General features: G+C 37.9%; 1 protein-coding gene across 6 annotated transcripts in view; it reads left to right on the top strand.

The window, feature by feature from the left end:
* Window positions 1-13016, top strand: part of SYNE2 (spectrin repeat containing nuclear envelope protein 2) — a 346465-nt gene that overhangs the window by 270865 nt on the left and 62584 nt on the right. For all 6 annotated transcript variants that reach the window (XM_037832561.1, XM_037832566.1, XM_037832565.1 and 3 more), the window contains 4 exons: window positions 8338-8508; window positions 9009-9139; window positions 11212-11416; window positions 12509-12688. In XM_037832561.1, coding sequence (XP_037688489.1) covers window positions 8338-8508; window positions 9009-9139; window positions 11212-11416; window positions 12509-12688 — 687 coding nt within the window. The remainder of the gene's footprint in view (window positions 1-8337; window positions 8509-9008; window positions 9140-11211; window positions 11417-12508; window positions 12689-13016) is intronic.

Genomic DNA, 13016 nt, shown 5'->3' with positions numbered 1-13016 from the left:
TTCATGGCAGTCTTATTCATAATAGGCAAAAAATAGAAACAAACCAAATGAATGGATAAATAAAATGTGGTGTAGCGTTGGAATATTATTCAGTCATGAAAAGGAACAAAGTTGTGATACATGCAACAACATGGATTGACCTTGAAAACATTATTCTAAATGAAAGAGGACAGTCACAAAGACCACATATTTTATGATTCCATTTATGTGAAATGTCTGGAATAGGCAAATCTGCAGAAACTAAGTAGATTAGTGGTTGCCCAGGGCTTGGGAGAGGGTGGAGCGTCGGGGGGATGGGAGCGATGGGTAATAAGCGTGGCATTTCTTTTCGATGAAAATATTCTAAACTTGATTGTGGTGCAAATATACTAAACATCACTGAATTGTAGACTTTAAATGGGTGGATTTTATGAATTATATCTCATTTTAAAATGTTATTTAAAAAATGAAGAAATAATGAGACTTTGATCATCTACCCATAAGCTGTCCAGAGTCAATATAGCTTAGTGTTTGACAACAGGGGCTCTGTGTAAATACAGATCCTGGCAGCACCATTTGCTTTATGTGTCCTTGGGTCAGTTACTTAACCTCTCTAAGTCTTAATTCCTTGGTCTATAGACTGGGGTTGCTAATACCTGCTCAATTATCTCTACCTTAGTAATAATGCCCATATGGTGCTCAATTAATGCTTCCCTACCGGCTGATCTCATTTCTAACATTTTGAAAATGTTCCTCATTCTTGTTTCTGGTGTAGTGAATTTTACTTAATGATTTTCTTATTCTTTCACTTAAACCACATGTATCACTTGTTCTCCATGAAGCTATAATGTTAGGGGTTCCCCGTGAGAGCCCCATAAGTTGCATCATTGTTATATGTAGCGACCATAAACGCCTTGGTGGGAGGGTCCTGTGTGGCGAGTGCCCACAGGCTTTGGGATGACTTGGTACTTATGTGGCAGAATCATCCCTGCCTCCCAGACAGGTCCCAGCTTCTGCGAGGAGTTCCCTCCCTCCTTTCTCCCTATCTTTAATTCTTTCTTAACTAATGACTTGGGTTCTTTCTCTAAGCTGTCCATTCCTTATAAAGACAAAAATATTTGGATCTGAGCTTGGGTCCACATGATTTCCAATATGAGAGTAACATTTTAGGATTCTAAGTTGTTTTTCACCTGTTCCTGATTGAACAAGGATTGAGGAAGATTCCCCATCACTGTGGTTGTACCAGTCACCCCTATAGTGGTTAAGTAGAGAAAAGAGGGCCTGTATGATTTCACCCACAACTTGACTTCACACCACAAGTAATGTTCACTTAGCCACCATTGTAAGCACATGACATGTCTACTTTGAGAATTTTTTTTTCCTGAGGTATAATTCATATACCATAAAATTCAACTCTGTGGTTTTAGTATATTCATGAAGTTGTGCAACCATCACCACACTCTAACACCAGAGCAGAAACCCCGTACCTGTTAAAAGTCACTCTCCATTTCCCTCCAACCCTTCCTCCAGCCCTAGACAACACCTGATTTACTTTCAGTCTCTGTGGATTTGCCTATTCTGGACATTTCATATAAATGGAATCATAATGTGTGGTCTCTTGTGACTGGCTTCTTTCACTTAGCATGATGTTTTTAAGGTTCATCCATGTGGTAGCATATATCAGTACTTCATATCTTATATTACCAAATAATATCCCACCTGATGGATATGCCACATTTTATTTGTCCACTCTCAATTGATGGACATGTGGGTTGTTTCTACTTTTTGGCTATTATGATTAATGTTACTATGAACATCTGTGTACATGTTTTTATGTGGACATTTGTTTTGGTTTTTCTTGGGTATATACCTAGGAGTGGAATTGTTGAATCATACTTAACACTATGTTTAACCGTTTGACAAACTGCCAAATTGTTTTCCAAAGTTTCCGTACCATTTTACACTCCTGCCAGTCAGTGTGGGAGAGTTCTAATTTTCCATATCCTCACCAACACTTGCTGTTATCCGTCTTTTTATTATAGCCATCTTTGTGGGTATGAAGTAGCTTCTTACTGTGATTTTGATTTGCATTTCCCTAATTACTAATGATGTTGTGTATCGTTTCATGTGCTTGTTGGCCATTTGTATATCTTCTTTGGAGAATTGTCTATTCAAATCCTTTCCCATTGTTTAATTGAATTATTCATCTTTCTGATTGTATAAATATGCCTGCTATTGCAGTTCCTCTTGTTTTGCTCTTACTTCCCCATTATTTTGGCAGAGTGTACGTTCATCTCCAGTTTGTGCTTGTTCTACAGTAGTAATCAAACTTATTAAAGAGTTCTGGGTAATGTTGGTAATATCTTACATTTTATAATGCTTCATAGTTTCCAGAATGGTTTCACAGACATAGTTTTATGTGTTATTTAATTTATTAGCTCCATTTATGAATTAGAAAACAGACTCTAGGGTTAAATAACTTTCCCAAAGTCAGAAAGCTAGTAGGGGTACAATTGAAATGTATGTGCACAGCTTCTGATTCCTTGCCTGTTCTTTCCCTGAGCTCTCTCAGGCTAAATGCTCTTGGTGCTTATCCTTCTAGTCTTTGGGCTCTTTTCCATTCACTCATTCTAAAAGTTAGCTTTCTCAGCGGACTTCCAGAAAATGGTGGCTAGGCGAGACAGGGCAAAAAAACAGCTCCATGAAAAATACTAAATAAAAGCCAGAAAGTGACCCAGAACACCAGTTCCAGCGATGCACCAGCTGGACAAGGTCTGCTAAATCCACAGGGAGTATGCATTTGGTGAAACCGGGAGTCTGTGATCTGAAACAAGTGAGTAAGCTTGCTGAATATCCGGCAGCCACGCTGCAGTATGGGGAAACTGTGGGTTGGCATTTGGAGTCGGACTAGTTCTTTTTTTAAAAAAACCCAAAAGCGGCTGCAGATGTGGCAGTGAGAACCACACAGTGAGGCGTGGCAGGAGCGGGCAGTGCCAATGCCTCAATATCTGGCATGGACGTCGCGCACCCACTGCTAATCATCTCAGAGCGAGGAAGGCAGAGGTGAGCCAAAAGGGGAAAATAACCACCCCCTTTACAGCCATCTTCCCGGCGGGCTGGGAACGCTCCTGCCCGGCTCTGGCGCCACAGCCCAGAGCTGCGCCAAAAAACCCAGTGTGACAGGAAGTGTTTCCAGCAACACACACATGCCACGATATCAGGCGTGGACAATAGCCTTTTGCGCGCCCACAGCTAATTGTCCTGGAGCTAGGAAGGTGGAGCTGTGCAAAAAGGGGGAAATTAACACACCCCAGACAGCCATCCTTACAGCAGAGTGGGAGCGCCCTTACACGGCCGGCAGCCTAGAACTTCCCTTGGGGGACGATGCACACTTGTAACGTAGTGCAGCCTTCCCTCAGCAGAGGCCCTAGGAGAGCATGGCTTGGAAGAAGGACCCACTCGGAAATCCCAGGGATCATATGCCAATACCAATGACTTGTGGGTCAGCACCAGAGACAGTCTGTGGCGAGACTGAACTGAAGGTTTAGGCTCTTGCAACAGCCTTAAATCTCTAGGAACACCTGAGAGGTTTGATTATTAAAGCTGCCCTCCCTCCCTGTCTGCTCAGACATGCGCCCCACATTCAGGGTGGACAGCACCAACAACACACCCAAACTTGGTGCACCAGTTGGAACCCCACAAGAATCAGACTGCCACACACCACAAAGGCAAAGTTGGTGAGAACTGGCTTGAGGGGAATAGGTGGCTCGCAGACACCACCTGCTGGTTAGTTAGAGAAAGTGTACACCACCAAGCTGTAGATCTGACAAAGTAGATATTAGTCTTGGAATTAGCCTACATATCCTAAAAGAACCCTATCAAGTAAAGCAAATGCCAAGAGGCCAAAAACAACAGAAAATTTTAAAGCATATGAAAAAACCAAATGATATGGATAACCTAAACCCAAACACCCAAATCAAAAGATCAGAAGAGATGCAGTAGTTGGAGCAAGTAATCAAAGAACTAAAGACAAACAATGAAAGCATGGCACAGAATATAAAGGACATGAAGAAGAGCATGGCACAGGATATAAAGGACATGAAGAAGACTCTAGAAGAGCATAAAGAAGAAATTGCAAGAGTAAATAAAAAATAGATGATCTTATGGAAATAAAAGAAACTGTTGACCAAATTAAAAAGGTTGTGGATACTCATAGTACAAGACTAGAGGAAGTTGAACAACGAATCAGTGACCTGGAAGAGGACAAAATGGAAAATGAAAGAACAAAAGAAAGAATGGGGAAAAAAATTGAAAAAATAGAAATGGACCTCAGGGTTATGATAGGTAATATAAAACATCCAAATATAAGACTCATTGGTGTCCCAGAAGGGGAAGAGAAGGGTAAAGGTCTAGAAAGAGTATTCAAAGAAATTGTTGGGGAAAATTTCCCCAACCTTCTACACAATATAAATACACAAAGCATAAATGCCCAGCGAACTCCAAATAGAATAAATCCAAATAAACCCACTCCAAGACACATTCTGATCAGACTGTCAAATACTGAAGAGAAGGAGCAAGTTCTGAAAGCAGCAAGAGAAAAGCAATTTACCACATACAAAGGAAACAACATAAGACTAAGTAGTGACTACTCAGAGGCCACCATGGAGGCAAGAAGGCAGTGGCATGATGTATTTAAAATTCTGAGAGAGAAAAATTTCCAACCAAGAATTCTTTATCCTTCAAATTTGAGGGAGAGCTTAAATTTTTCACAGACAAATAAATGCTGAGAGATTCTGCTAGCAAAAGACCTGCCCTACTTCGGATACTAAAGGGAGCCCTAGTGACAGAGAAACAAAGAAAGAGAGAGAGAGAGAAAGTTTCAGTAATATTTTGTTGGATTTGATTTGCTAATATTTTGTTGAGAATTTTAGCATGTATATTCATAAGAGATATTTGTAGTTTTCCTTTCATGTAATGTCTTTTTCTGGTTTTATCATCAGAGTAATGCTGGGAGATGTGTAACTTCTCCCCTTCAGTCTCATCCAATATATCACTATATACATGTAAAGCACCTATGACAGAGCCTAGTACATAATTAGTACTAAATATATATTTTTTAAAGTATTGCTTTCTTGGAAGTAATTCTACATGGTTATAATTCAGTATTCAATTACCATGTTGTTAGATTTCACTTCTTAAATGTTTATGACTTTTTCTTTGGTGTTTGTAAAGTGATTCGCTTATCATCTTCTTTAGATATCCTGTTCTTGTCCACCTTTGGTATCAGGGTTTGGCTAACTTCCAAAAGTGAAGTGAATAGATGTCCATCTTTTTCTGTGCTCAGGAAGTGTTTATATAATATAGAAAATCATCTGGGCCTGTGACCTATTTTTGTATTAGTTTATATTGCTGTGTAACAAATTACCCCCAAAACTTAATGGTTTAAAACAGCAAACATTTATTACCTCATAATTTCTGTAGATCAAGAAATTAAGCATGGATCTCTCACAGGCTGCAATCAAGGTGTTGGCTGGGATTGCAGTCATCTTAGGGCTATCTAGGGGGAGGATACATTTCCAACCTTGCTCACGTGGCTGTTGGCAAGATGCAGTTTCCTGTGGGTTGTCTGACTCAAGACCTCAGTTCTTCACGGGCTGTTGGCCAGAGGCCCCAGGGCCTCAGTTCCTTGACACGTGGAATTCTCCCCAGGGCAGCTCACAACTTGGCAGCTGGCTTCCCTAAGGGAGAGAGGCATGTAGCAAAACAGGAGTGACTGTCTGTTTTGTAACCTAACCTTGAAAGTAACATCCCATCACTTTCGCTGCAGTCTATTGGCTAGAAGAAGCGAGTTGCTAGTCCAGCCACCCTCAAAGGGAGGAGATTACACAAGGATGTGAATACCAGTAGGTGCTATTATGGGCCATTTTAGAGCCTGCCTGCAACAATTTTAAAGGTAGATCTTTCTACTTTCTTCTGTGGCTATTGGTCCATACTAGTTCTATACCTTTTCTTACACAATTTTGGTAATTTATGATTTCCTACCAAATAATTATGTTTCTGTTTTGAAAATCTATTTGTTAAAAAATCTAATCTGGAGCAGAAGCTTATTCCTATCATTATTTATGTCTCCCCTCTCTTTTTCTTTATCAGAAAGAACATTTGTCTAATTTGTTGGTCATTGCAAAGAAGAAGTTTTTTGTGTATTACTCTATTTTTTGTATTTTCTTTCATTGATTCTGACTTTATTAATTCCTTTTACTTTATTTGAGCTTATTTTGTGTGCTTTCACCTAGATTCTTGAAAGTTTGGGTTTCTTTGTTTTCCATTTTGATTTCTAACAAATGCATTTAAGGCAATGCATTTTCCTCTGAGTACTAGTTTGGCTACACCCCACTGGTTTTGATATGTAGAGCTCTTATTGCTTTTCATTTTGCAATGGTCTGTAATTTCCATTTTAATTGATTTCTCCTTAACCAGATTGAAAGTGCAGTGCCCTACCTTCCTTATTTCCACGGACATAGATTTTAAACCATCCTTATTATTATTACTTTTTTTGGTGTTGTTAATTTTATTGCCCTGTGGTTAACGTGGTCGTACATGATTTTTTCTTTTACTTTTTATTCCAATAACATATATATGGCCTAAAATTCCTCCCTTTTACATATACAATTCAGTACTATTAATTACATTTGCAATTTTGTGTTACCATCATCACCACCTATTACCAAAATTTTACAATAGACCCATAGGGAAACTTTGTACAATTTAAGTATTAACTCTCCATTCCCTACCTCCAGCCTAGCCCCTGGTAACTTGTATTCTAGATTCTGATTCTATGAGTTTGCTTATTCTAATTATTTCATATCAGTAAGATCATAAAGTATTTGTACTTTTGTGACTGGCTTATTTCACGCAACCTGACATTGTCAAGGTTCATCCATGTTCTTGCATGCATCAGAACTTTATTCTTTTTTAATGCTGAGTAATATTCCATTGTATGTATATACCACATTTTGTATACCCATTTGTCAGTTGATGAACACTTGGGTTGCTTCCATTTTTTTGGCAATGTGAATAATGCCATTGTGAACATCAGTGCACAAATATCTGTCTGAGGCCTTGCCGGGTCACATGGTAATTCTGTACCCAGCTTTCTGAAGAACTGTCTAACTGTCTTCCACAGCAGCTGCATCATTTTACATTTCCACCAGCAGTGAATGAATGTTCCTATTTCTCCACATCCTCCCCAACACTTATAATTTTCTTGTTTTTAACTAGTAGCCATTCTCATCGATGTGAAATGGTATCTCATTGTGGTTCTGATTTGCATGTCCCTAATAGCTAATGATATTGAGCATCTTTTCATGTGGTTTTTAGCCATTTGTGTTTCCCTTTGGAGAAATGTCTATTCAAGTCTTTTGCTCATTTTTAAATTGAGTTATTTATCTTCTTATTGTTGAGTTGTAGGATTTCTTTATATATGCTGGATATTAAACCTTTATTGGATATGTAGTTTCCAAATATTTTCTTCCATTGAGTAGGTTCTTTTTTCACTCTCATGATAAACCCTTTGATGCATGAAAGTTTTTAATTTTGATGAGTTCCCAGTTAACTATTTTTTTTTCTTTTGGTGCTTGTGGTTTAAGTGTAAAGTCTACGAAACCACTGTCTAACATAAGATCCTGAAGATGTTTCCCTATATATTTTTTTCTGGAGTTTGATAGTCCTGGCCCTTATATTTAGGTCTTTGATCCATTTTGAGTTAATTTTTGTGTATTGTGTGAGAAAGGGGTCCTCATTCTTTTTTTTTTTTTTTTTTTTTTTTTTTTGCATATGGATATCCAGTTATCCTAGTATCATGTGTTGAAGAGATTATTCTTTCCCAATTGAGTGGACTTTGCAGTCTTGTCAAAAAAAATTGGCCAAAAAAAAAAAAAAAAAGTAAATGAACAATGGAGGGGAGGAAGGGAATGGGAGGTTTGGGATGTTCTTTTTTATTTTAATCTTTATTTTATTTTTTTGATAATGAAAATGTTCAAACTTTGTGGTGATAAATGCACAACTATATGACAATACCATTGACAACTGATTGTACACTTTGAATGATCGTGTGTTATGTGATTATATCTCAATAAAATTGCATTAAAAATAAATTAAAAAGAAAGTTAGCCTACTCTGATATTTCTTTGTTTTTTAGCCTACCCTTCCCACCTATACTCAATCATTGAATATTCTTCAACACTAAAGTAAAATGCCTAAGTTAGATATCATGGTAGATTCCTTGGAAGGAAAAAAAGTAATAAGCGAGCATGCCTTCCCAATGAGTTCTAAATAAAGATGTTTTTACTTTTCATATAGGTCAATCAGCTCAAAACCTCCATGCAGTCAGTTTTACAGGAGTGGAAGATTTATGATAAACTCTATGATGAAGTGAATATGATGACAATCCAATTCTGGTACTGCATGGAACAGAGCAAGCCTGTGGTTTTATCATTGGAGGCCCTGAGATGCCAGCTCCAGAAACTTCAGGTAAATTAACCAGTGCTTGGCCCAGCATATGACTGGCAGAAAATTCTAAATGGAATCAAGCACAGTAAAGGGCACAAATGCTTTTGTGCTCTCCAAACAGAAGCACAATATGGTATTTTAAACAGCAGCATCAAAATTAAGACTTCTTGTGGAAGAAATGGAAATGTAGAATAAAATTAAAAAAAAAAAAATTATGACTCAAAATTCCAAAATAAGACACAAGTTAAATGAGTGAAACTTTTTAAAACTCTACATAGAAATTCCTTATTTTACATGGCCATATTATTTTACAATTTAAAGGCTTAGTTGTTTTATGTTTGTTTTTTTTTTAATATGTCATTTTTAGCTATTTTCTTCTTCACAATCCTAATAGTTTATTGCTGTACTGTTAAGTTTTGAGCATTAAGGTTGTATAGCAGCGAGGGTTGAAGTGTTGAGAAGCTGCCTTCTTAGGAAGTAGCCAGACCATTCTGAGACTGACATTCCTGCTATCCTCTTAGTCTCTTCAAGATGAAGCTGAGAGCAGTGAAGGAAGCTGGAAGAAACTCCAGGAGGTTATTGGTAAACTCAAAGATCACTGCCCTTCAGTTGCCGAAATAATCAAAGAGAAATGCCAGGATACTCATGCAAGGTATGCTTAAAATACAATTTGAATTTGAGTGATAGATCAGATATCTTTACCTTAATGACACGTGAATGAGGTGACATATCATCTGAAATAACTGGGTTCATACTAATTTGTCTCTTCTGCTCTGAAGGATTTGGTCCATATAATATTCAATGTTGTGAAGCCTGTTATATAAGCATTTGGTATAATCAAGCTAGAAATGCCCTGATTACAGCCCCAGGGTAACCACTTTCAGAGGGTGTAGGCTAAATGTCCAGTGCCATCCTCAAAGACTCCAAAATCAGACGTGGAAACAGATTAAGGGGTGGGCCATATAGGCGATCTGCAAGGGGGCATTTAAACATGACTAGAAACAATGTAAGATGGAAGCAAGAAGGTGTTAGAATACTTCTCAGGGAGCGTGAGTTGAATGGTTGGAAGGCATTATTTCATGAACTGTTTATGGTGGAATATGAAAGCTCCTTCTAAAGGAGGCTGGCCCTGCTTAAGTGCAGAGCTTTTATTTTGCTGAATGGGGTATAAAAGTTGGGGCTGGTGCTGATTTGCTCCAGACAGTGATGAAGAGGTTAAGCTACCTTCAGTGTCCTTCTCCCACCCTTCCTCCACCCATATCCAAGTCTCTCCTGTAAATCACCTTTGGACAAGTATTTAAAGGGACACTAAAGTATCTACCCTGCAGTGGTGCCCTAGTCTTGATCTGGTCCAGATTGGAAAAGGAGACGGGAGAAGGGTAATGAAGAACAGAGAAATGTGTCTGAGTCCTCTTACAGTATTAGGGCCACCCTCAAAACCTATGGGGCACAGTTTGCTGTTAAAGGAGCTCAGTTGTCTCCAGTGTACACACACAGTTAATTGTTGACACAAAACTATATTGGAAGTCATGTTGGAAAACATACATGGCAGAAAGACTGAAGAAAATAGCACTAGTATGCTATCAGTAGTTATTACTAGATTAACGAGGTATCAGGTGATTATTTTTTACTTTCTCTTTTATTTATATCTAGATACACATACTTATATATATAAACATACAAGTTGTATGCAGTTTTCTTTTTTTGCAATGAGTATATATTGTGTTTTTAATTAGGAAAAAAATGTGTGAAAAAGATAATACTGATAAGATCTTTTAAATATATAAAAGTAAAGAAATTGTGCCATTTTTGCCTCTTTCACCATTTAGCAGGGTTGAACATATTGTGAAACATGTATTCTCATTTGCTCCAGATGAGAACAAAAACATTATAATTCTTTCAGAAAGCTGTTCAACAGTATAGATAAACAACCTTAGAAATATTTAAATATTTATATTATTTGACCCAGTAATTCTCCTAGGAATCTAGACTGAGATTCAAATCTGAAATACAGAAAAAAGCCTTTTGCGCAAAGATGTATCTGAGCATTATATATAACAGTAAAAATTACAAAATACCTCAATATGGAAATTTTGGTAATTAAAGTAAATAAATGGAAATTTGGTAATTAAACTAAATAAAAAACAGACCATTATATACAGCCACTCAAAATTATGCTTATTTTTAATAAATAAAATAGAAAATGTATTTTTAAAAAAATTAAATGGGAGTAAAAGGTAAGATGCTACAGTCTGTATATTGAATAAAATTTGTTTCCTTTATTTCTACTTTTACATAGGGAAAATGTTGCTTTTATAATTGGAAAATAAATATTATTTGACAAATGCCATGTAAATAAAGCCATTTAAAGATACCCATTATAAAGTAGGAGCCTCTCCTGTTTAGATAAATTTTCATTAAGCTTACAGGTTAGTGCTTTCTCCCCCTTTGCCTAACAGGCATTCAGAACACAATAGATATTTCTTGCCAGTTCACAAATTTTGTGGCTTCTGTTGAGTGTTATAAAGTAAATTAAATAGCCTTATTTGAACTTCAGTGTATATAATGGTTTATATAACAATGATGCCATTATTTACACAGGAGTAATTAACAGCGTTAACTACCTATCTGGGCTGCTAACTAACTGGTAGAGCTTGTACGTTGTACTTTTGTAATGAGGGAGAGGATGGAGTGAGGGTCCAGTTGTTCCTGTTGCACTCCCAGGTGGACCCAAGTCAACCAGGACATTGCAGACCAGTTGCAGAGGACCCAGAGTCTCCATCAGCTTTGGAAGGTCTATAGCAGTGCTCACACTGAAGCTACAGCAAGGCTGGAACAGCAGGAAGCAAAGTATCAACAGCTCGCAAGCATCAACATGTCTGGAAACAACCTGGCAGAGATCCTGACCCCAGCCCTGCAGGACATAAAGGTGGGCACAGAGCTCATCGGGAAAACCAGGGCCAACTCAGCCCAACAGATAGGGCCAGTGAGGGAGGGCCAGGACCTGGGGACAAGAAAACCCACAGGGAAAGAGCAGTCAGTCAGGGCAGGTGCCAGGAGCAGGCTGTTAGGGCGCAGGCTGTGGCCAGGTGGTGGCTCAGAGGCAAAGTTTAAACAGTAAGTAGCTGGGTCTGACACCACCTCGTTCTGAGTCTACCCTTTCGTGCTAGCACTTTAGTCTGTAAAGCAAAAGCCTCATATTCAGCATCTTAACAGAGTCTGATCATCCATGAATAATAGATGCTAAGGCTCTGGCTTTACAAATAATCCAGGTCTTGGTGCCCATGTTAGTATGGTTTTTCTGTGGGAATAGTGATTTTTAGACCAAATTTGAGTTGTGCAATTCCCTCTGTGAGTTTTTTTTTTATTCCCTGTTCCTCTCAATGAATGCCCAGAAGGTTAATACTTTTTAGTTTTAAACTGGGTGACCAGATGTATTTTGTATCTGCTAATAGTATGGTTTGAACAATCAAAAAGTATTAGACAATTTAGAGAGAGAAGAATCTAACAGATATGATCTGTATTTCCATTCAACTTCTACCTCATCTATTGTTAAAAAAGGAAAAAAAAGAAAGAAAAAAAACCCCACTGGAAATCTCACACACACAATATTTCAAGAGCAAACCTAAAAGCAGTCTCTGCAAATGAATCAGTTTATATCAGAAAGCCTCAGGCTGTGGGACAGGGTTATGTTGACTGATAAAATGTTATTAAAGCAGATCTCTAAAGTGTGAGATGATTAGAAATATAAAACACATGATTTTACCCAGATGGTCTCCAATTTTTATAAAATATAAACCTCAACTCTTTTGGTCAGTTTTAGCTCTGAACTGGGAAATTTCAGAACATAGCACCAGTGTGTACATCATATAAAGAAAACTTAGCTTTTTCAGCTATTTAAAATAACCAATTATAACAAAAAGCCAAACCCACAATTTCAGGGCAACAAGGGGAGGCAGGTGGGTGGAATTATGGTGTGAATGGAGGAGGAAGTGTTTTGTGATCCCTTTTTCCTCCCCAGGAGCTGCAGCATGATGTGCAGAACACAAAAGAAGCCTTTCTTCAAAACTCCGTGCTCCTGGATCGATTCCCACAGTCTGAAGAGTCTGGCGCCCACATGCTCCTCTCTGGTCACTTGCACTCCCTCCAGAGGGCTACTTATTTGGAAAAGATGCTGCTTGTGAAAGCCAATGAATTTGAGGTTTATCTTACTATTTTTCCATTTGAATTATAACCTTGGACATTTGCACAATCCCTCAATCTCTTGCATTCTATGAAGTAATAATTAGTGCTTTGGGAACTGCCCTCTAGAAAAACTATAAAACAAAGCCCTGAACATGTCTGCCATTTGACATGATTCTAGCTTAAGTCACATGGGCAATGGGCAGATCTTAAGCAATCATTTCTTCTTTATTGAACATGTTAGTTTAAGAAGTAATCTGTTATCTTTAAAATACCGTTCAGTTCCTACAGTAATTTGATATCCATTTGTGCTAAGTGAGTCATGGAAGTAGCTGATGAAAACATAG

Source organism: Choloepus didactylus, chromosome 4 (assembly GCF_015220235.1).
Source record: "Choloepus didactylus isolate mChoDid1 chromosome 4, mChoDid1.pri, whole genome shotgun sequence".
Lineage (NCBI taxonomy): Eukaryota > Metazoa > Chordata > Mammalia > Pilosa > Megalonychidae > Choloepus > Choloepus didactylus.
The sequence above is the reverse complement of the archived record's forward strand: the minus strand, read 5'-3'. Positions and strand labels throughout refer to the sequence as shown.